Consider the following 24,511-nt stretch of genomic DNA (forward strand, 5'->3'; position numbering starts at 1 on the left):
ACTGTGCTAACCACCTCCGCTCCTGCTCTGGATGCCCTCCCAAATATTCAGTCCCCTCCTGACACCTCTGTGCTGTCTGTTCTGCACCACCCCAGCGCTCGCAGGAGAGGGGACCCCCTTGGGCACCACCCCGTCTCGCCCATGCTTACAGTGGAAGGGAGTGCCCAGGCAGTGTGGAGGGAGGAAAAAGTGTCCGTAAAAGCAGCAGAATTAGCAACGTCTTGCACAACAAAGCAAGTCCTAAAGCAGGCAAAGCAGCAGCCGGGGAAGGTAGCGACCCAGCCCCAACATCCCCCGTTGTCTGTCCATACACCTCGGCACAAGGTGGGAGGCAGCAGGCAGCTCCAGCGCTGGCACCCTCGCCTGCTCGATAGTGTGATGAGCAGGAACAGTGCTTGGTATCATCCCAGATATCTGCCTGCCTGCCTGGCTTGCTCTTTAAAACAAGCTGTCAAGCACAAATAGATGTTGAATCAATATGGACTTTATTCTACAGCCCGTGCTTGGTAGTTGTCAATGCCACTTCTGCTGACACGGGGTGGACTGCGCTGCTGTACACCAGGACGGATCCGGGCTACCAGGGAGGGGATACCAGCGCTGACTCTTTGGTGCCCGTCTTGGATGACTGTGAGAAAGCAGCCAAACAGGAAGACTTCAGAGACGGCGTCTCTGTGTTGCCGCTGCCAGACTCCCCTGCCAGTGCCAAACATGCATGTTTGCCAAGCACAGAGGAGAGTTTGGATACACTGCAGTCGGTCAGTCCTTTGGATGAGATGTGAAAGCAGAGGCTTCCTCCACCAGCCCCACAGAACCCATTGCACGTCCCAAACAGACTGTGAAAATCAGCCAACATCCAGATCACCGTCCCCTCTTCCACCGGACAGCTTCTCGTGCCCGTGCCAAGGCTGTAAATTGCTGTGGATAATAGCTGTGACATTTACCCGGACTGTGGCTGCCTACCTGTGCTTGTGTGGAGGGTCCGGTGCTTGATGGTCCCGTTGGAGAGGTGGCGTCTGGCTACTTGGAGCTTGTGTACTTGGTGACAGCCTTGGTGCCCTCCGAGACAGCGTGCTTGGCCAGCTCTCCTGGGAGCAGCAGGCGCACGGCTGTCTGAATCTCCCGGGAGGTGATGGTGGATCGCTTGTTGTAATGGGCCAGGCGGGAGGCTTCTCCAGCGATGCGCTCAAAGATGTCATTGACAAAGGAGTTCATGATGCCCATGGCCTTGGAGGAGATGCCGGTGTCGGGGTGGACCTGCTTTAGCACCTTGTAGACATAGATGGAGTAGCTTTCTTTCCTGCTCTTGTGTCGCTTCTTATCACCCTTCTTCTGGGTCTTTGTCACAGCTTTCTTGGAGCCCTTTTTGGGGGCAGAGGTGGACTTCGCTGGCTCCGGCATCCTGACAGCAATTTCTCTGGGTCTTGGAACTGCTTGAAAAGAACATAAAAAAACCCTCAAATTATTTTTTATTCTTCTACAGTATAATTTTACTGAAAGATGAGAGAGACTGAGTCGCAGACACGCAACATCTCTGAATCTGAGACACACACCCCATGACCCTGTGCAGGCATTTTTGAACTGCCAGTAAGAACTGCTCTGGTTTGTGTATGATTTTTTGTTGGGATTTTTTTGTTTAAAACCCCATAATGCTGGCCTTGTAAATGTCACTGAACCCAGGCCTAGTCAGCATCTACTTAGTAAATATGAGCTGGGGGTGAATATATTTCTGAGGACAACATTGCAGTTCCAAAGAAAACACTAGCTGCAGCATGGATTAAATAAAATCTTTCTGGAATGGGTTGGAGACTGTTACAAGATATAACTGAAGCCACCTTTGTATGAGACTGGTCAAAAATGATTTTATGTGGTTATTACAATCTCCAGTAGGCCCTTTATTTTTGCAAGTACGTAAAAGTTTATTTTGAGAGTGCTTGCATTTCTGTGGCTATTGTTTTACACTATGTATTCCAGTGGAACATAAAAATCATAGCTAGCTAGCTACCTGAGCTACTGGAATCTCTCCGTATTCACGTTAGCTAGCAAAAATACCAGGGAGTAGAAGGGCTCAGAGGAGGTGGCAGGAATCACCTGACAGAGAAACAGGAATGTGGATAAGAGGCAAAAAATCAAAGTGCCTTTGGGCTATGTGTCAATGGAGAGAAGCTACATGGACTGAAATTGTTTCCTGTTATCTGGTGCTCTTTGCTTTTGGGGTAGCAGGCCTCCGCTGGGCAGTTTACATCAAAGATGTGTGATCCTCCCTCCGAGTTTTTCTCCATTAGGCCACAACCTGCAGAGCCCTGACCTGCAGATAGCTGCTGTCATCCAGGAGTGCCATAACAAAAAGATAGTATGTAAACCTGCCATAAAAGTGGGTGTCTCCCCTACACTACAAATTTATGTGTGTGTTACTATGTGCATCAAGGGAATAACTGTAAACAGTTTTGTTTCAGAGTACACCTTGAGAGCTCCCTTGAAAGGCAAGGCTTCTCCAGGCTTTGCTGGAGGATCAGCTTCCAGCATCACCTCAGGGCTTGGGCTTTTATTGCTCTGTGCCTCCTTTGAAGATGACCTATGGATTACAGTCTGTTGGCCAAGAGGACTAGAAGAGAAAAAAGAGCTTCAGGGCTGATGCCGCATGGGAAAATGTTTAGAAGTAAATAGGAGAGAGAAATCTTGGATGTGACACATGGTCTGCACACAGAGAGCATCAGAGAGGGACCTAAATGGTGCCTGTGCCAAAGCAATGGCTGCATACTCAGCCCTGCCTCTCCTCCTTCAGAAGGAATGAGATGCCACCCTCCATCCCGGCCTGGTTTCTCCACTATTGTTTGCATCTGCAGTCAAAGCCAGACACATCAGCCGTCTTGCAACCAAATCTTTAAAAAGCTCCCGGTTGTTCCTTGTGGGAGCAGATGCCTTCTGTGCCGAGGCTGGATTTACATGCCCACGTCTCGGTGCATACCAGCTCCTGCTTCCAAACTGTGTGAGAAACCTCCGCAGCTCCAAACCCTCAGTACGTGAGATGCTGCCTTCCACGTGCAGCAAGCACCAAGGCTGCTGCTGGCTGCTTTACCCTACGACGCACCAAGGCTGGGCGCTGGTGGCCGCATGGTCTGGCAGGTGATGGGCAAAGGGCAATGCTGAGCATTTCAAGCGGGGACACGCTCAGATGCAAGGGCAGGCTGGCACTACTCGGGAGGCCAGGGAGCGGGGAGGCAACGTCTCCACCACAGCCCTCCAAAATGCCCACCTGGCTACAAGCAAAAGTTGACACCAATGTCCTTCACATTGAAATTTTGCTCAAGCAAAGCAGTTTCTTCCTTGCCATTAATGGGAGTTTTGCCTTTGTGAGGCCTGAGAGACCTGTTCAAGTTTCCTGTGCTTCACCTTGCAAAAAGAAGTATTTTGTCGGTCCAAAATGGGATATTGTCTAACTAGGTGGAAAAGGCCAGTGTACAGGAAAACTTCATGTAAGAGGCTGCAAGCAGACCACTAACTCTTCCTTGCACCAGAACCTCAAACTTCTCATGACTAAAGCATACCAACATTAAAAAAAAGACCAAAACTGGGTAAATACATATAAATCCCTCTCAAATCCCTGGAATAACTAGCAATCTAGCATCAGGTATGGAGGACAGAAAGAAAAAGAAAAGAAAAAAACAAACAAACAAATCAAAAGCTGTTGATTCTTTCCTCTAGTTGGCCTTTTGCTAGGTTCCGGAATCCTGTAGCTGTAACGTATACCAACTGGCAATCATACTAACATATTTTGCTGACTTTTTGAAGTTAAAGGAAAAGCCGTTTCATTGAAAGAGGAAGGGGATGGGTACAATGTAAGAGTAGTTCTCTTTCAGGTGAACTCACCCCTTGGCAAAGCTTCACAGCCCAGTGAGCTGATCTAGACGGAAAACCACAGAGACCACGCCCAGAGACACGTGGGATGCTCAGAGAAAAGCGGACTCTAAGACTCGGCATGGCAAAACACTCAGTTCGAGCATATGGAAAACAGTGTCACAGAAATGCCAGAAATGTGCAGCTGGAAGCCTCCAGAGCTCCATGCTTTGCTTTGAGGGTACCCAGGCATGCCCTCCTAGATCAATTTTTTACCTTTTCTTTAAAAACTCCAAATTTTCACTGAACTATGTGCTTGACTCTGCTACCTCATCCCCTTTACTAATTTTCCCGGGCATTCTTCCGAGTGGAGGTATTTGGAAGGGCAGGTGCTGGACCGCCCCTAAAGTCCTGGACACCCTTCAAAACTCTGACATCTTCCCCCTTACAAACCACATTTTCTTCCTCTGGTGAAACCATGATTTTTCTTCCTTTCTTCCTCTACTTGGGAAGCAATATCAGGAAAAGAAATCCCCTACTGCTCTTGTTTGCGGACTCAAAAATACGTCTTTTCAATGGAAAGGCATTTTTCCAAGAGAAGAAACAACTGTGCACTTGCTTCTTTTTCTCATGAGCTAATTTCCTGCCTGAAAAACACCACAACCGAAAAATGTAAATGACTATTTCTGAGGCTTTTTAAGAAGTGTGTCCTTCCAAAATATGTATTAATTGTTAAGTCCACTCGTACTGTGGCTTTTAAAAAATGAATAGAGCACCCAACAGGCACCAGAGTGATTTCATATGTCTCCAGAAAAGGTCACACCTACAGGACTTCTCTGTCCATTTGACCAGCTAATGCTCAGATAGTGCAGCCAGGATCTCGTTCTTCTCCCACGTATGGCTGCGATGAGGGAAGCAATGACGCTAAAGTTCAAAGATTAGCTCAAAAGCTTTGGTGTTCTTGCTTCCCTCCACCCATTTCTTTGCAGCCTATTATTTAACAGGTAAATAACATTTTCTCTGGGAACAGGTTGTCTTCCTTCCAGTTTGTTTGGGCAGTGCCTAGCACAAAAAGCCTGACTGAGTTTGCCATGTGCTAAATAAATAATGGTAATAATGGCCAACAGTATCACCAATCCTTTTGTCAACAGTGTAATGCACTCCACAGGCAGGTGCTGCTCTTGTATGAAGATGGAAGTAGTGGGATTATTCCCAAAGCGTCCATGTGGAGAGTTTGTTTTGGGAAAACTACGTGACCTTCAAAAAACACGTGGTTTTGGATGAAAATAGTTGCATTTTTTTCTTTTTCATTTAAATAAAGGAGAAAACCAGAGGAGGTTAATAATTAGTTTTTGCATTTGGAAGTGTTGCCATCATGACTGACTTCTCTACTGTGAGGGTGACCGAGCACTGGCACGGGTCGCTCAGAGAAGCTGTAGGGTCTCCATCCTTGGAGATACTCAAAACCCAACTGGACGTGGCCCTGAGCAACCCGCAGTGGCCAACCCTGCGCTGACAATGGGCTGGACTGGATGGTCTCCAGAGGTGCCTCCGGCCTCAGCCATTCTGCAACTCTTGGAGACTGGGTACCACTTGCCTAGAACATGCCTTAAGAGCTGTGTTCCCCCGGTGGACACTTCCTATGGCATACTGCAGCCAGAGACTCCCACAAGGAGCCCTAAGGAGGGGAGATGGTGTTCATGTCCAGGTCCAAGCCACTGAGGTCCCTGGGACACAGGGTATGGCCATGCAAGAGGAGGCACTCTGAAGCATCACAATGACATTTGGAAGGTTTCAAGGTTTTGAGGAAAGTATTTGGGCACATTTTTCTCTTTACAGCTTTGTACACTCTGAGTCAATCAGTTATCAGTGCTGGCATTTTTCCCTTCCTCAGAAAACCAACAACAAAACCAACCACAGTATATTTTCTTGCTGACTCCAAGCAGCAGCCTGCCTGCTGCTAGAAACCAGAGCAGTGCAGAGTGACAGATACATCTTCCTTTGTGTTGACACCCCTTTCTTCAGCATCATTAAAAAGAAAATGAACTGAAAACATATTCAAACCTACAAATCACTGCAGTCTCTCAGATCTGAGATGGGAGAGGAGCCCTGCTGAGAAATCCCACGTGAAGCCTGATGCTGTCTCTGTTTTCCCTAGACCTGATATATTGATGGAGAGGTAGACAGGCAGGGAAGCTCCTGCAGCATTTTTGTTTGGTTTTGGCCTTGCTGCTGAGTCTGTAGGACCAGTGCCAGGCTGGTGCCAGTGGTGTGCATGGGTGACCAGGGGTGGACCTCTAGCTGGCCTTTTGGATGCCTCCTCATGCAGGGGTGGAAACAGCACTTGGATTTTTCCTTTTTCCTAATAAAAGTTGCCCTTTCTGTGACAACTTCTGTGGCATCAACTGTAAATCCCCACACCCACCAGGCTGCTCTCTTGCTGTAATTACCTAAGCAACCATAAAAATTAGATTTCTAGAACTGGCACTTTGTTCTTAGGAAGTTTTGGTGAAAAATTAAACACTTGCAGGAAAAACTCAAGCTCTTACCTTTTGGACATCTGATATTCTGATATTTACTAATCTTCTGATGATCTATTTTAATTCTTGCTAGAGTAAATGAGAGCCAATGGGCACTTGCTGTTTATTCTGCCCCTTAAATAGCAATGTCCTGTTAGTTCTACCCAATTATGGTCCCTTTCCTTAGTTTTTCTTGCTGTATAAAATACAGAAAACTTGGCTTTAATCCTACACGTCAAGAAATGTGAAGTTAAATTAGCTGCTGCTTTTTGTTTTACTCTGAAACACAAAGAAAGGCAACAAATTAGGGAATGTTTCCACAGAAAGGAAAAGACTTTCTAATGGCTTCATCTGCTTCAAAATACTTGTATAAGCACAGACAGCAGATCTGCTAAACACAGTTTACAAATTACCAGATGTCAGCAAATGAATGTTGTTTCAACAGCGTATTTCTGCAGACTGCAAATCCCCTTCTTTTTATAATGTAGAGCGATCTACCTGGAAGTTATGAAACAAGAATTTGCTCATCCAACAGGTGTCATTAAGTAGTAATAACTGAGAAAACAAGCAGATATTTTACAGTTACTTGGAAGCAAGCTCTGCCTTAGGTAGTAAAGCAAACCAGAAGCATGATGAGTCACCATGAGACATCAGTGATGCTCCCTCATGTGCAAAAACTGATAGTCATATTTTAGACTGGAAAGAATTTTTTTCTCAGTATGTTGTCTAGCATGTGATGATGAGGTAATATTTGCCTTCTTCTGAAGTAACAAGGAGGAGAATTTCCTAGAATAAGGTAAACTAGTCTGAAATACATGATTTCTTCCAATGGTGGAGGGGCCAGAGAGCAGTTTTGGGATGCCAGGTCTCTTCCCAGGTAATCCATTACCAATAATAAGACCCCATCCCAACCCCACATGCTCTGCTGCATTTTATGTGATTGCTCCTGTTATAATTTAAATGGCTAACTTTTAACCTTGGATACACACATGCAATTCTTCTAGTGAGGAGATTCATGCTTGCGTGTTGGACCGTGAAAATACGTTAAAATTGAAGATGTCCCCTCCTTAACATCGAAAGAAATGCTACAAACTCACTCCCTGGCACAGATGCACTATGTTCAATGTGATCTTTAGATTTCTTCAGAAGAAATATAAGCAGAACAGAGCACTAAGATACACTGGTGTCCTAGCTCTTTGACTAATCCTTATCACTGCTTGTGTTAACACGTTGCCTGGGAGTTCAGTACAGGATACTCCCTACAGTAATATTTTCTTTTCACTTCTTTTCTTTTCTAGCATGTCCATTTACAATTTCAGAAAACACATTTTTAATCGCCAGCAACAGCTCTAATATCTTGTGCTACTTCTGCCCAAGCTGCAAATACTTCTCACGGTTGTGGGGGTATCAATCAGAGATGGTTATGTGCGGAGTAAGGAGCAGGACCCTAGACCAGAGCACTCTGCAGAGAAGATATATTGAATTTTTAAAGAAAAGAAAAACTTAGCCATGAGTCAAGTAGAGCAACAGAGGCACACAGTGCTGCAAGAAGAATGAGTGTCAGGAGGCTACATACTCCTGCCCTTACCCTGATTAAAGGAGTGCCTGAAGTCAATGGGGATTTGACCTGGGTCTGAAACCACAAATACAATGTTTAGAGATGCTCAGCACCAACAGCCAACATTGATTTCCACTGGAATCCAGGAGGCTCAGTACTTTAGAAAAATCAGACTCCACATTTCATCAGGGTTTTGTTACTGTGAATAAATAACTGAGTACTTAAAGAAGCTTTAGCATGAATTTATCTGCTCTTTATAAGCACTCTTGTTAGCTACCTGCTTTGGAATCTCCTTTGATCTACATGCTTGACCAACTGAACCTAATAAATGCAAAGAGGAGAAATGATGTTTTCTGTAGACCAATGCTCGTTAAATGTTTAAGAGAGTACACCCAGTACCAGCATCTGTTACAATTACACTCCAGTCAGCTTTACCACAAAGAGTGCCAGGGTTTACAGAAACATGTATTATCCCAACCAACCCCAGAAAGCTCTCAGTACTAATGCAACCCAACAGAGACCACAACCAGGCTCACTCCCTTCCTGGGGCTTTATCAGTAAGTCAAAACCTTCACACAAGATAAACTTCAGCACAAGCTTCCTCTCCAAGTTTCATAGTCATCAGGATTCGCTTCTTATGCCACAAAACCTTTCCGTAAGCAACAGGCTGCTGTTCCCTTCATATCCCACTTCAACTAAACTGGACCTACTGGGGGTCAACCCACCAGCAGCAACTCTGCCTCTTGGTGCAGGGTTTAGCTCCTGTCCTTAGACTAATTCAGGAAAGTTGCTCTGAAGGCAGGGAGAGGTCAGAGCCTGCTAACCACTTACAGGCAGATGATCTCCGGCTGACCCAGAGCCATCCTTTTGGGCAGCAGAAGCAAGGCACTGCAGCAGCTCAATTACTTGGCAGCACTGCATGCTGTACAAATCCTCTCAGCAATTTGCAAAGTACAGATGATTGGAAATGGGTGTGAGAAAAATAAATCATATGTGACTGGGGTCTGTAATACTAACGACCCATTACACATCAGAAAGGTGTTTTAGTTATTCCGTGCTACTTCCATTCCATTCCTATGCTACTGAAAATAAAAAGCCTAGATCCAAAATAAATTGCTCTGTGCCTAACAAAAATGAAAATCTCTTGATCTTTGACCTCATCATTTCAGTTTCTTTAGAAAAGCAGAGGACCATATACTTAGTCTGCTGTATCTAAATAACTCCTTCTACAATGGAGTCATGATCTCTAAACTAGTAATGGTAATAAGCCTGAAGAACTTCTGCGGCATTTAAGCAAATAATTTTTATGGATTCTATGGAGTAATGGAGAATAATAGAAATTCTGGACTATTTTCATCGGTGCTGAAGAAGGCATCCATTAAAAATGTACTAATTCAGCCACGGACAAAAATATGAAAAGCTACAGCCCAACACCTGCAGGCCATAAAGGGAAAGGGGGTGGGAGAAGGAGAAGCCGCCCCAGGAGATGAGGGCTGCTTCTGAGTTGAGGCACAAGTTACGCGGGAACCAATGCAGACACATGTGGCACCTCTTCCTCCCACACACTGCATCTCCAGGTTTCATAGCTTTCTATGACCTTTTTCAGTGCTACAGATAATTTATGTAACAAAAATAAAAAAAAGCAGGGACCTTAATCCCCAAATGTTTCATCTGGCCATACCACATTGACTGGGAATACAACATATGGATTGAAAACCATGCCAAAGTGGAAAGCTGTATTCCCAAGTTAGTCTGAAGATCAGACCAAGGTCATTAAAGTTTTTAAGAGTGATGCGATAGGTACAACCCAATGTAAGTATTACCATGTCCACAATGACAGGGGTGAGGCAAGCCCAGCAAAACATTTTAGCAACCTTCATGCCATGTGGATGGGTCTAATGCATGTATGCTCAACAGACCTGGGCAGTGAGCATGACCAACTCTTCTCCTACAGGCGGAGAAAGAGCCAGGCGAGGGCATGACGTGTGCAGCTGTAATCAATCACGACTGACATTCCTTCTACATGACAGTCTCTGACTTCAATTGTTGTTTCCCAGTTACACTACCCACATTTCACTGAGTCCTGAAAATGTTTTAAAAAAATTAGTGGAAAGCATGCAATTAATGAAGTATGTGAAAGCTGCTTTATCATGGCCGTAAAAGATGGGTGTCTGGGAACATGAAGTGTACATGCAGGAGCTGTGGGTACCACACAGGTACATCCAAAAGGACTGGGTGCCATTCCACAAGCTGAAGAGCAGCGAGTCAGATTTCATTGCTACAGGATACTGAAAATATTGTAATGTGTGTATTAATAATTAATTTGGCATGGTGATAGAAATTTTACTGTAAAATGGAGATGCAAGACTATTACTGGAGCCTGCAGGGAAACAAAGATAAATGTCCTTCCCCAGATCTCACATCATCCAATAACCGGATCAGGAATACAATCCAGGACTGCTGACACCTTTCTCTGCTGCAGCCACTAGATCACGTTACCACAGGCAAAGAGTCCTCTGAGCATTAGAGGTCATCTTCTGTACAAAGCAGGAAAATAGAGAACCTGTTAGATGGAATGAGAGGAGAAAAGCATGGCTGGGACAGCACAGCAAAGCCCCATCGAAGAAGGGTGCTGCCTACTCTCCAGAAATAGATAGGGGTGAGCACTAAGGACACAGAAGTTAATGAAGGTAAAAGTAAACTCTGGCACAAGAACAGACAATAAACCATTTTAAAATGTTTGTGGATAAATTTACACTGGAGATGAGAAGAAGGAACCTCACTTACATCCTTACTTGGACGTGGGACAATGAGGGCAACAGAGGAGGGGAGAAAGATGAAGAAACCCATACCTTTCATAGTTCAAACACAAAACCTAATTTTTTTTTCAAGATTTCTGCGATATGGCCCTGGCAATAGCACATAACGTAACTGCTCTGCATTAACCAGACAACACCTTTCTGTTCTATGTTGATGTGCTACTGAAGAGGTCCTTCTCTTTGCACTTCTTTCCGTTATTCTTTTCTTTATTCTTCCTTCCTTCTTTCTCTCACACCCATTACAAGTACCAGGAGGTTCAAAGCCCCAGCAGGTTTGCTGCCACTTGGTCCCATCCAACATGTGATATTTGTACAGAGACTAACACATTACTTTGAACAGCCACTGGGTTGAAAAGCTTGCAGTTCTCCAGGAACATTGAAAAGAATGGCTTTCAGGCCAGATTAGCCCATGCCCAAATACCACATTGTACAAATTGCCTGTGAATAGTGTTTTAATTTAGCTCTAATTTGTGACAGCATCATTATCACATGGACTTAGTGTGCGAGTCACTATACTGATACAAGCTAAAAAGGGCCATCTGCCTTCCAGAGAAATCAAAGCATAATTAGGGATACATCAATATTTGCATCAGGCAGGGCTGCAAAGAGCTCTCTGCTGAAGACTCAGTTGCAACCATTAGACCAGCAGTGAAGAAAATGGGGGTTGCTGGACAAAATGCCAGCCCCAAAATGCCAGCAGTCCTGGCTGGTCACTAGCAATCAGAACAATTAAATGTAAGGCTCACTTTTCAAAACACAGAAGGGTTTTCAAAGGCAGCAGGTTTCAAATGCCAGTGGAGTGTCATATTATCTGTACCACACTGTTGTTTTTAACGCTCCGTGGCTCCATCCTCCTACACTGATTATCCTCCCGAGAAAGTTTCCACCTTTAGTTTCCCCACTGCTATGGTCTCCCAACCTGTTTCTTCCTCAGAAGTGCCTCCCTCTCTGCTCTTCTTCCTCCCTGCTGGTGCCTCTCAGCATGCACCCTCCACAGAGCTCATTAGTGCCTCTGCTTCAAGCAGCACATCTTTGTGGGTGACTCCTGAGTCCTTATCCTGAGTTATGCCCCAGTTATTAGGCAGGCACAATCAATAAGAAGGAGCTGGGCTGAGGTCCCCCAGTGCAGGACAGGAGATAATACGGGATTAATTCTGGTGTGGGAGAATGAGGAAGGTGTGACAGCTGCAGTATCCCTATCTTCAGGGCAGAGCTGCTGTATCTGCAATGCATTTTAAAGCTTATACACATTGAGAATGGAAATAACCCATACTTGTATTATGTACAGTCAGACAGCTCATTCCTGATGGGATGCTCCCTGCCTCCCGTCCTGCAGCACCCCACTTGTCAATCATCCTCCAGGTCCCCAGGGACCCAAACAGGACTTCTCCCTTTCTGTCAACGCTGCAGCAGCTTCCCTACCCTTCCTTCATCCACATTTGTCAAGGGTTCACTTCAGTTCTTTTGCTTTTCCCTTCCTTCACATTCCTTGATTCTGCCTGCCCTTGTGACAGAGAAATGAGGAGACTCTTACCAAATGCTCTCCCTGGCCCTTCTTCACACTAAGTGCTGAGCTCCAGAGCGGTCTCGGCTGTTCCTTCCTCTCTGCCCTCCCTGTACCTCATTTCAAGAAATTTTTCTGCAAAAATGTCACATGCTTCTGTGCTCAAGCTTCCTCTCACTTTCCAGGGTAACTTATGTCCTCTTTGTAACTCCCAATGACCTTTCTGGAGATGCACTTTCAGCATCTCCTACTCGCTCTTCCATTGCCCCCTGCGCACACTCTATTTACAGTACTGCTACCTTTGTGTTTTGTTCCGATTCCTATCTTCCCATCTTCTTTCGTGTAGTAATTTTCTGCTTGACAAATATCAGTCTACTACATACAATCTCTATCCTCACAAGAGACAGGGTCACATAGGTTATATAAACAGGTTATAAGGAGAGATTTTATGTGCCCAAAAGCATGTCTGCTTTTCCTGGATCTGTTGGTCTAAAATAAACATTGCCTGTGCTGAAAAAACATGGCCCTCTTAGATCCTTGATCATCATAGCTACAGCCCCACAGTTTCTTCCTCAGCGCGCACCTCCTGCAACGATTACCTGGGGGATGGCCCTCTACCTTCAGCTGATGCATCTCAACTCTCCAGGAGGCATGTCTCATGTCATAGGTGAGTCCCCTGCAAACGGAAACTCTCTTCCCTGATCCTGGGGTAACCGCCAGTTTGCAACAAATAACACAGAAAACTTTATTGCAGTGGACCGCCTGTGTATTTTCACCAAATTCAGAAAAAAAATCCCTATTCTATAAGAAGTTTTAAGGCTAGTTTGAAGAATAAACAATCTCCCCTGACAGAGCCTTCAAGAAGGTTGGTGAAATAATATGACAAGGGTAGTGATTAACTCTCACCACACAGGAAAATGTTGAGTTGATGTAAGTGGCGTATAAAATCCCCCTCTCTCTTTATGAGTCAGGTAAGCTGCCAGAAAGCAGAGGTGGAATCTGTGGGACGGAGCTGTTTTCATTCCAGCCAGTTAGTAGTATGCTTTTTGAAAGACAAAAAAATAGTGTTATTATTAAAGCAGATTTTTTGTAAACTAAGAGTCTTATTCAAATAGCAAAATCTAACATTTGTCCTTGACCACCAATGATGCTGTTTTTAGTCAGGGATAGTCAAGGGGAAATATTATTAAACAACTCCACCCCCACCCCCTGAGGTTAATGTAGCATTTTTGGGTTATGCATCTATAGTTCCACCTCCCACTCACCCAATGCATATGATCCTACAGTCACAGCTCTCTCCTCTCCCTCTGGCTCCCAAAAAAAGGGAAGCTGATGAGCTGAGATCCCAGCCTCGCCCCACACAGAGCCCTTTTCAGAGGCAGAGCTTAGCTCTGATGAGGAAAAAAAGCGTTTCTTTCCCAATAGCTTCACAAAAGTGGCTTAACAAATGAATAAAATAAGACAACTGGCCAAAAAAGACAAGCATTTTGTGGGGTCTTATTTTGGATCAGTCCAGGATTCAAGGGATAATTCAAATAGATGGTGGTGTCCCCTATCTAAAATTATAGACTTTTCATTACCAAAAATCAGAAATTTAGAAATGTGAAGAAAATGCCTTCAGGTCCTTGGGTTCAGGGGGCTTACAATCCTCCTCTGGTACTGTCAGGGGGAGCACAATAACCGCTCTGTTCACAGTGCAGCCTGAGCGAGCTGCTTTCTCAAGTCTACTTTGGAATTTAGGAACGTTTCCCACATACTTAATTCTTCAGTGTATCCGATACGTGTGTTTAAGGATGGGCAGGAGCAGCATATTTCAGGTGCTGAGAACGGGATGCAGAAAGATCAGACTATCAACCTGAGTCATTTCTTTGTCTCAGCTGGAGAATGGAAGATCTGGAGTGGAGTAGAGATACATGTACACACACACACACACACACACACACACACACACACACAGACACACACGTAAGTCAGGAGAAAGGATGGAGGAGGACAATGACCAAAGGAACAGTGTGGGGCAAAAATGTCGAGAGATGGTATAGTAAGGCAGTGAACTGAAGTGAGATGTCAGAAAGGAGACAGAAAGACAGGGTATAAAAACTGGGACAGAAGAAGAAAAATAAAAGGATGGAAGAAGGAGACAATATATGAAAGGGAACAAAAATGAGAGAAAAGGTGTGAGTGGATAAAAAGCAGAGACAAGGGGGAGGGTAAACTAACCAGCGCAATGTTTGGCAAGACAGAAATACTGAAGTGTAAATGAGACACAGAGAAAAGAGATGTGGAGGGTCATAGAGAAAGACAGACCTTGCACAGCAGAGATGTGAAATAAACAGCTGGAGAAAAAAAATCACCTGCCAGAACAGCACTTCTGAGAATCACGAGTGAGAGGTGCTGCTGCCCCAGCGAGGGGCAGAGTCGAGCCCTGGGAAGCGACAGGCTAAACCCAAGGAGAACAAAGGATGAGGCCAGGAGAAGACAAACGATACCCTTGTACTAGGTTGCTGCCTTTTGTCTAAAATAGAAATCATGAAGGTCATTGAAATTGCCACTTAGATCTTACACCTGAAACTTTTTAAAAAACCTTATTTTTTCCCAGTAAAATCCATCATCTTCCTTCTTCTCTCCCAGTGTTGGATTAAATTAATTACTGTACGCTTCACCGTTACACCTCCCTGCCAGGGAAGAAAACCTCAGACACCATTACGCCTACAGCAGACCGTGCTCTCTGGCTCCCTTTGCACACAGAGGCTTCCACAGAAATGTTTTAGTAGACAAAGCCAGATTTCCCACAGCTCCAAAATTACCATGATGGAGTTGGGTATCATTAGCAGGATGAGGAAAGAAAGATGAAGCAAACGGGTGCATACTCAGGGAAAAGGCTATTTTTTTTGTTTTATAATTAGGAAATCTTACCAGTACAGAGGGAAAAAATTGCTGCTGGTAGATAATCTGTCTCTCCTTTGCAGATTAAATAATAGGAATGAAAGAGGAGGGTGTGGGAAGTACATTTATATTATCAGACCCTTTCTGTTATTAACATGTGTTCCATGTAATAAAAACATAATCAGGAAAATAACACACTATAACAAAAATATAATGGAGGCTATTGAGTAAAAACCCCAGAAAGATCAGTGTTCCCAGGGTAGCACCAGTCTGAGAAACCAAAGCTTTATTAGTAGTAACAGGAGCAACATATGGAGATGAATGAAACCATGTTTGTAAATGTGATATGCAATTGCACACTCTTGCTTGGCTTTCCTTTTTCACAATCTGACTCAGCCTCCACATGGCTCCACTCCCCCATCTTTTGATTCATAAATTCTGGATCTCAAAAAGTAGACAGTTACACAGACAGCATGCAAAGGGCACTAGATGACGTGAAATACGAGGACACTGGCAGCTGTAGAACGCGCTGTCCATCATCAGCCTGCAAACAGACAAATCTGCTGGAGAAAAGCAGCGGAGCCAGGGCCATCCCCTCTGGGGGCTCGCCGGAGGACGCCGCACAGCAAACCACGGCTCGTCTCCGTTGCGCTAGAGGCACGCGCTGAGGTAGACAAATCTATTACAAAATTGTACAATATTGCTTACGCTGCACAGCATTTGCTCCGTTAGGCAGTCCCTGCATTGCCAAACCCAGAAGAAGATGGGATGAGAAAAAAAGGGTTTCTTACAGCATATACTCCCCTCATTTCTTAAGCTACGAAAAAGAGATCAGGGTTAACGACAAGCACCGCAAAACATAATAAACGGTGCATAAGCAATGGTGTACAGCCCTATATGCTTACTAATTAACGAACAAGCATATACGGGGTTGACACAGAGGTGCCTACACCCAGGAGGGGCCCCTTTCCTGCAGGCCCGGGCTCCCGAGCGTGTGCGTGGCGAGGCTGCAGCCGGCCAGCCCGGCCTGCCGCACCGTCGGCCCGCCGCAGCCGCAGCCGCTGCCACGGAGCGGCGCAGAGCAGGTACCCCGGGCTGGACCGCGGCCCCCAGCCCTGCCGCCGCCTCGCCCGGGCTCGGGTGCGTGCTTCGCCTGCAGCCCCCGCTTAACCGGAGCGCGGCTGGCTCCGGCCATACGATTCCTACGATTACAGCAAATTGTGAAGCCCGGAGCACAACGGCGCCGCTGGGCTCAGGATCGGGCCCCCACGCACGCCACCCTACCCGTGCCAGAGCGTTACGGCGCAGGCCGCATGACAAATCGCACGCTGGGCCAGCGCGACCCCCGCTGCAGGCTGCGCCGGAGCGCGATGCAGAGCGCGGCGGGCAGCGCGGCCCGCGCCGCCGGCAGCCGCACGGTACGGAGGTGGAGGATCTTGCCTGCTGGGCGTCGGGACTCCCTCGCAGGCGAGCTCCGGGCGCCGGGGCGGCGCAGGGCAGGCGCAGCCGGGCGCGGCGGCGGGGCTGGGGGGCCGCTGGCTGCCGCTCCGCGCAGGGCCCGCGCACGCCGCGCCGGGCGGGCCGCGGGACCCGCCGCCTCCCTCCGCCTCTCTCCGCCTCCGCCGGCCGCGGGCGCTGGGGCCGGGCTGCGGGCGGCGGGACGCCTCCCTCTGCGCCGCCGCGCTCCTGCGGGCCGGGCCGGGCCGGGTCCCGCCGCGCCGAGCGGCCGCCCATCGCCCGCCCCCGCCTACTGCGGGCTCCAGCCGCGGGGCCGCCCGGGGGCGGGGCGGGGCGGGGCGGGGCGGGCGCGGCCCCGGCGAGCGGCTCCGGCGCTGCGGCGGCGGCGGCGGCTGCGCAGGGCGCTCGGCACGGCCTCGGCGCGGACGGGCACCTGCTGCCGCCCGAGCCCGCAGCGGGCAGGGGCGACGCGCTTTGTCCGGGGCTGAGGGGGCGCGCCCGGCCCCGGCGGCGCCCGGCCCGGCCCGGCCCGGCCCGGCCCGGCCCAGCGACCGGCGGCTCTCCGCGGGGCGTCGCCTGGCTCCGTCGGCCTGGGCACCGCGGGGAGCGTGAATGAGAGTTTGCTCCGATTTACGAGCAGGGTGAGTGCCCCGGCGGGCCGCCTCGGGCGGGGGGGAGGAGAGGGAAATAATAATAAAAAATATTTTTTTATTCTTTTTGGTTTTTTGTCCGAGGCTTCCCGCCCCTCGGGCCGGGGACTGGGGCAGGGCTGCCTGCGGGTCGCGGTGCCTCCCGGGGACCCCGGGAAGGGGGTCGCTGCCCCCCTTCCCTCCGCCGCCTTTTGTTTTGTTCGGCTCGGCGGGGGGCGGACCGGGGGGGCGGCGGGGGGAGCCACCGGGCAGCTCGGCCGGCGTCTCCGTGTTCCTGGGCCTTCTTCGCCCGTTTGTAGGGAAAGGGACGCCGTCCCCCTGGGCGCTGGGGGCGTCCGGTTGCCGCCGTCGCTGCCCCCGGGGCTGGAGGAGCGGCGCTGCCCCCCAGCGCTGGGGAGCCCTCCGGGGCCGCCGGCGCCCGGGTGCAACGCGGAGCAGGAGCCAAAGGCTTCAGGAAACACAGCGTCTGTGGGATGGGGGTGAACCTGGTAGAGGTCACATCTTTCCGTGCAAACGCAGCTCGTCCTAGCTGGCCTCCCGAGTTGTTGTCGTCTCGGGGACCGCGCTGTCGCTGCCAGACCTGCTCCTCATCTTCGCGCTGCCCTGCAGCTGGCTTTGGTGGTGGTAGTGTTTCCTACAGCTGCTTGCAGGGATCTCCCTTGGCGAGGAGGCGGGGGGCAGCGCCAGCTGCATCGCACGCGTCCTTCATCTCTTCCCGCCCCCCCAGGCTGTGGTCGCATCGGGGTGGCATCCGATTTAGAAATGAGACCTGGTAACGTTGATTTTGGTGCGAGATTTGCATCCTGAGCTTTAGCTGAGCCTGGCTGGACTAGGGGCTGGCCACATGTTCAGATTAAATAGTAGCCAGCACTGTGCCAACCCCTCAAAGCATACAGCGTCTGGTGCATCTTGGTGTGGAGCGATATGACACTGGAGTGTTGGAGGAGCAGGAGCAGAGAAATGCTGCTGGAGAGCTTACTTTCAAGGAGACTGAGGGGATGGCAGAGCCGTGGTGCTGGGGAAGTGGCTGTTTTACAGTCCAGCTGTCAACCAGACTCCTTCAGAAAAGCTCCGGTAGGCGTGCACATATCTCGTGAGCCTCCTTCGTGCTTCTGTGGGTCACCACTGGCCTCAAACGTATATATGGGGCAAACGGGAAAATTACAGCTTTTTGTCATGTTTTCGTGTCATGCTTCATTACTGCAGCTGCAGAGTTTTAGATTGAATAGATGGGATACTGTTAAGCTTGTGTGAATGTGGGATGAATGATGGACTGATATCGCGTTTCCAGCGGTGGTTGAGATGTGGGTGGGGAGGGGAAATATTTAACAGAGTAGGGATCCCAGGTGTCTGTGGTCGGCGTTATCTGACAGAATCCTGCTGTAGTTTTTAACATGTCGTAAGTAGTTTCATTCCTCAGAATGAGAGGTATGCACTGTCTTAAACCTTTTTTTTTTTTTTTTAAAATACCATATCTAGTTATCAAATTCTGTATCTAGTTATTCAGAAAGGGAGGACTTTTTTTAAGGCCTAGGCTGTGTTCTTCTGAAGCTGACATTCAAGCTACTAGCTGTGAAACTGATAAAATATAAAACGAATTGATGGTGTTATGATGCCATATTGTGCAAAAATCCCTGAAAGCCTGAGTTATGTTTCGCTGTTTTTCATATGGTGACCACAAGTACGTTTGGCTCATCCTTCTGCCATAATAAAGGTGGTTTTGGGCTGAGGTGCCAGACTGAATTGCAGATGAGCCATGTCGTGTTTCCAGCTCTGCAGGTAAGCACTCAGGGATGGTTTTGGCTGGTGGCAGATGGGACTGACCTGAGATAAAGCATCAGACCGAAGGGTTTGGGTTTTTTCTTTTTTAACTGTGTCACTAGTGAGACCTGGTCTGCTCAGTGTGTCCCGGGTCAGGGGGTGACTGTCGAGCGGCACGGGAGAGGCTGCTGCTGCTTGAATGTGTGCATGCCGCTCCTTGGCACGGTTCGGCTTCTGCTCTGGGTGAGGGCATCAACCAGGCTTTGATCTCCCTGCAGCCTGCCTTGCCAGCATTGCTGTGGCCTGGTGACCTGACGTCAGTGCCCCTGATGGGGGAGGGAAGAATTAAGGGCAGCAGCTGGGAAAAGCCTGTCCTGGCTCTGCTCTTCGGCGGGACCCAGTTTTGGGGAGACTGGCAGAGCAGAGATCCTGACTGAGGAGGGAAAATCAGGGGGCTGACATGCAGCCCTGCTGTCTTCCTGGCTGGAAACTAACTCCTGGTGATTTACAGCAGGTAGCCACTGCAGAAGCTGTTTCCTGGCCCTACCCCTTCTCCGTCTCCCGGCATGTGATATTCAAAGCTTGTAGGAACTGAAGTTCATTATAAGAACAAATGGCTGGGGCGATATTGGATGCCAGAGGCATTCTATATTGTTTGAGACCTGGGAAAAAAAAACCCCAACTTTAATATTTTATTCTGGGAAGGGAATGTCTGCAGTGCCTGAGAAGTGATTAATGCTGCTCTTAAAGGTCAGGTATACTTCTGGGGTACCGAACATTGTGGATACACGACATACGTGCGATACTACATATATGTGTTGTTTCTTCAGCATTGTTCTGACACTTGAGTATTCAGTCTTGAATACTGGGACTTCAAAGCTAAGGAGGAGCATTAACTGTTTAACCCCCAAAGTGATGACAGATCTGTTGGAAAATTAACAAAGACCCCATTTCACCTCATTTTGTCTGCTGAAAAGTCATGCTTTGTTTTTTGACTCAGTCACCACTAAACCCATAGGGATTCTTGAAGATGTGAGACTGTGCTTTGTGTAACATATGGTCCCATTAACAGTTTTATGGTGAATATCTATTTAGAGGAGTAATAGATCATATTTCCTGAATTTTTGTTTCATATAGGTCTGGAAAACAAATGCTATTTGGGAATTCTTGAGTCAAGTGCAACGTGCACCCTGCTGAATTTCTTAGGTTAAAGCTATGCTGCTACTCAGTAGCTTGTCCTGGTCTCTTCTTCCCTCTCCTTACCCCCAGTGTTTATCAGGCTTAACAGTGATAACTCTCGAACTTTGAAGTCCTGAAAGCCCTGGCTGTTACCAAAATACTCCAGTATTATGTGCAGAAAAATCTGCCATCCCACATTGGAGGCTCTCTTGTCCAAGGTACACAGTTTTCCAGCTTTGTCCTGTAATACTGTTTCCTTTTCTTTCCTATGTAGATTTTTCTCAGCTAAACAATATCTGCATGGCAGCATACACGTAAGAGGAGAGATGAGTTCCTCTAATGTTATTTTTATGACACAGAGTTTGATCAGAGGGAAGGCTTTTGACAGGAAGTGCTTAATCAGGGTCTTCCAGAAGAAATTACCTCTCTGCCCAGTACCCTGGTCTTGCACTGCAGCAGGTTAATCCACAAAGCAATCTGTGCACAGAAACACAGCTGTGAAACACAATTTTTGGGTCATAATGTTGGGTGCTTCCAGGCTTTATGTGTTTTGATCTTTCAAGTGTCCGAACAAATGCAAGTTTCTCTTTTCATCTTGTGGTCATTGTCATTGATACGGGGGACACACACAGACAAAACCCAAAGTGGTTAGGCCTTTTCCTAGGAGGTCAGAACTTATTAAAACAGTTAGTGGTAAACTCACCTTAAAATTTAATAAGTTAGTGCTGCTTTTTGTTATGACATAAGAAAATGAAGTAAGGAGTCTTTGAAGCTACTTCAGACTTCATAAATATTAACAGGCTCTGCAGTCTTTGCAGACAGCAAGTTCTGGATGTTTTTTCCTTCACCTTAATAGTACAGTTTCTTTTGCACAATAAATCTTCTTGCCTTGACTAAACTCAAAGAGCAGTTATCGGATGCAAACCAAAAATACTGTATTTGTGGTTAGGAGCGCTCTTGCTGGTTTTCCTCTCCTCTTTTGAACACCCAATCCTTTCTCTTAGTACACACTCATGGAATTAAATTTACTGCTACCAGACTTACAAGACCAGATCTTCAGAGGTGCTTAAATGGTGGAAGACGCAGTTGTTTGCTTCTGAGAATAGTGGAAGGTAAAGATTCCCAATGTGTTCACTTGTGCTTGAAAAATCCTTTCTATTTGCATCTTGGGTCACCATATGTGTTTAATACTTGTCTGTGTTAATGAGGAAAAAAAACCGCTGGCAGCATTTTCTAAACATGCCTTGAGAATACTTAAAATTGTCTCTTAGTTTAAAAGCTACGTCTGTATCGCAATGGAAACTGAAATTCCATTTAGTTGCAGTTTCTTTCAAATCCTGAGTTAATGCAGCAAGTTCTTTGTGATGGTCTGTGATGAACACATCACCTGTTCTAGATACACATGTTAACAAGAGTGCATCAAACTTACTGTAAAACTTGTTCGAGGTGTCTCATCTGTGAGAAAGAATCACAGATTTCACAGAATCACAGGGTGGTTGAGGTTGGGAGGGACTTCTGGGGCTCAGCTGGTCCAATCCCCTGCACAAGCAGGACCACCGATAGCAGGTTGCCCAGGGCCAAGTCCAGACGGCTTTTGAGTATCTCCAAGGATGGAGACCCCACAACCTCCCTGGGCAGCCTGTGCCAGTGCTGGGTTACCCTCACAGTGCAAAAGTGTTTCCTGATGTTCAGGTGGACCCTCCTGTGTTTCAGTTTGTCCCCACTGCCTCTGGTCCTGTCACTGGGCGTCACTGAGAAGAGCCTGGCTCTATCATCTTTGCACCCTCCCTTTAGGTGTTTATATGTGTTTATAAGAATCTCCCCTTGAGCCTTCTCTTCTTCAGGCTGAACAGTCCCAGCTGTCTCAGCCTTTCCTCACAGGAGAGATGCTCTGGTTCCTTTGTGGCCCTTCACTGGACTCTGTCCAGTATGTCCATGTCTGTCTTGTACAGGGGACTCCAGAACTGGACACAGTACTCCAGCTGTGGCCTCACATTTCCCAGTAAGCTGTAAAAATAAGACACTTCTAAAGTAAATTTTGAGTGGTTTTTTTTTTTTTAGGATGCAGGTCCGAGCGGTCACGTTGGTGCTTTAAGTCACTGATGCAACTTCTCGGAGTACTTTTGCTCTTCCACAGGAGCTGATGTTCCTTGTCAAAAAACCCTCAAATGCTTCAGTGTTTTCCTGATCCCATGAATGCAGGCTTTGACACTCTTTTGACCTGTGATCAAGGGGTTCATGACGAGGTTTGCTGGCTACACATGCCGAATAAGTGTAATGATTAGATGCTGAGTCACACGGGTACATGCGTTTCCTGGGGTGCGTTCATACGGACTTCTGTCTGAAACCGAGCTCATCTTGGTTTTGAGTGAATGCTTGCTTACGTTTGTGAGGGCATGTCCTTGCAGTGGGCTGGTTTGGCTCTCCAGCAGCCATCCCACGCTGCATTGCACTCTGTCGGGGCTGACCTGCCTACTCCATGGGCGCTTTCTACGTCACTGCGTTTCCCTTGTGACATGTATGAAGGTGAGCATCTGTCTTCTAAACTAAACTGAGTGAAGTTCAGATGCTTGCTTATTCTGCCACATCTGTTTTGTATGCTTATATATGTAACTCTGTAGTCGATGTTAAATATAGAATCTGTAAACAGGGGGTTCATTTTTAGGTCAGCACTTCAGGTGCAGAATAAAACTGTTAGGGTAATGCTGGTAACACCCCTCACGGACAGGAGGGAGAGAGGAGAACCAGAAAAAGGCATAAAGCACAAAATATCACTTTACCCTTGGGATTCTCATCAAACTCTGTGGGAGGGGACACTCTCATTTCTTGACCATTGAGTGTCCCCTCCTGTATATCTAGATGTGTAGCTGGTTAAGGTTTTTTTTTTTAAGGTTCTTAACGAATATGGCAAAATTATGTGGAGAAAGCAGTTAGCAGTAGCTTGCCTTCTCTGTGTTCAAATACAATGGTTAGTAGACACATTTTAAATTTCCATAGTACTCCCCTGAAAGTAACTGCGCAACGTGAGAAGTCTATACTTATCTTAATTAAAGAGAACAAAGCCATGCACTCCATGCTGGCCTGATGTATGCAATTAGTGACTGAGTGCAGTTAGTTTCCAACCGCTAAAACTGTCTTATCAGGGCTCTCGATAGAACTGTCAGCAGTTTGTATTAGTATCTGGCATTACTAATGATTGGTATTTTTTACCATGTTGTAAAAGCCACTTGTTCCTTCAATATTCATTTCAGGTATCAGATTACTTATATACAGAACGCTTCAAATTCACTGGTTTGGAAACCAACCCATTCTCTGAGACTGAAAATTAGTACCAGGTTTTTCAGTGATGGAAGCACAAGCATCTTTAGGTACTCAAAGCAGGGTTTATTTTGTAATCTGAAGTTCATCATTAGCTTAAATTTTGAAAAGTGGCTTCTTCAAGTTAGAAATGTATATGCAAAAGAGAGCTACTTAAGAGTTTTAGCTCTAGAGCTACCTTCAGAAAAAAAGTCTTCCAGTCTCTCACCATGGATTTTACTACCTGAGACTGCATGTTCCTTCTACATTTAGGAAATGGTTTGCATGTTTTTCTTCCCCTTTCTCTGAATCTCATCTCTGCACTCCCAGGTGTGCACAGTAACTGCATTTTAAAATAACTCGATGCACTTTTCAAGGTTAACAGCATGTTGTAATTCCTGGGGAAATGCAGGAGGGCCACAGAGAGGCATGTAGATTTATAACTGTCAGCAGTATTTAAGCAGCGTCACAGCCATAGGGCTGGAGAAATGTGAAGCCTCTAGAGAAGGATCTCTTAAAATGTAGTTTGAAGGCCGTGCGTAGTCCATGATACCGTGTTACGAGCCTGTCAAGGATATCTTTTTTCCATCTTGCTTTTTGTAGAGCCAGCTGATGTCTGTAGCTGTATAGCTCAGGGTCCCTCCTAGTTATGTTAGGACTGGTGTGGGTGTCTAAGTCCTGTAATTTACTCCGGACCTGAATTTAGGGAGCCATATAGTTGTGTGCTTTGGGCACAAGCTGCTTTCCGAGGCACTCCTGTAGTAGTGTGACCGCTGCCAGTATTGGGATTTGTTCCAGGGATAACGTGCTGCCAGAAACTTGGTGAGTTTATGCTTTCTGGGTTGGCAGGTAAGGGTAGCATGCCTAATTCGAGTTTCGAGGTCTGAGCAGGACAGAAGAGACCAGTCTGAAAACATCCATAACCCTGTTCTGGGGGTGAAGGAACCAGTGGGCTGGGCTCTGAGCATTTTGTAAGATATGCAACTATTGCAACAAGGTACCCCATTCTAATGGGGGGAAAAATAGCATGTTCAGCACCCAAAAGT

General features: G+C 47.1%; 2 protein-coding genes across 4 annotated transcripts in view; one reads left to right on the top strand and one right to left on the bottom strand.

Moving 5' to 3' along the window:
• Positions 1 to 468: 468 nt before the first annotated feature.
• On the bottom strand, positions 469 to 16,857 carry LOC104041682 (histone H2B 5). Of its 3 annotated transcripts, none has more exons than XM_064445491.1 (2): positions 16,561 to 16,857; positions 469 to 1,430 (listed from the first exon to the last, which is right to left on the bottom strand). In XM_064445491.1, the coding sequence occupies exon 2, from the start codon at positions 1,396 to 1,398 to the stop codon at positions 1,018 to 1,020; it is 381 nt and encodes a 126-aa protein (XP_064301561.1). In that variant the 5' UTR covers positions 1,399 to 1,430; positions 16,561 to 16,857; the 3' UTR covers positions 469 to 1,017. The 3 variants fall into 3 exon arrangements, with proteins under 3 accessions (XP_064301561.1, XP_064301557.1, XP_064301558.1); XM_064445487.1 differs by having other exon boundaries at positions 469 to 1,427; positions 16,561 to 16,856; XM_064445488.1 differs by lacking the exon at positions 16,561 to 16,857 and adding an exon at positions 13,141 to 13,248 and having other exon boundaries at positions 469 to 1,427.
• A 75-nt stretch (positions 16,858 to 16,932) lies between these two features.
• Positions 16,933 to 24,511, top strand: part of GRAMD4 (GRAM domain containing 4) — an 83,091-nt gene continuing 75,512 nt past the window's right edge. The window contains exon 1 of the mRNA XM_064445505.1: positions 16,933 to 17,219. Coding sequence (XP_064301575.1) covers positions 17,191 to 17,219 — 29 coding nt within the window. The 5' untranslated portion in view covers positions 16,933 to 17,190. The remainder of the gene's footprint in view (positions 17,220 to 24,511) is intronic.

The sequence above is a fragment of the Phalacrocorax carbo genome, chromosome 1 (genome assembly GCF_963921805.1).
Source record: "Phalacrocorax carbo chromosome 1, bPhaCar2.1, whole genome shotgun sequence".
NCBI classification, from domain to species: domain Eukaryota; kingdom Metazoa; phylum Chordata; class Aves; order Suliformes; family Phalacrocoracidae; genus Phalacrocorax; species Phalacrocorax carbo.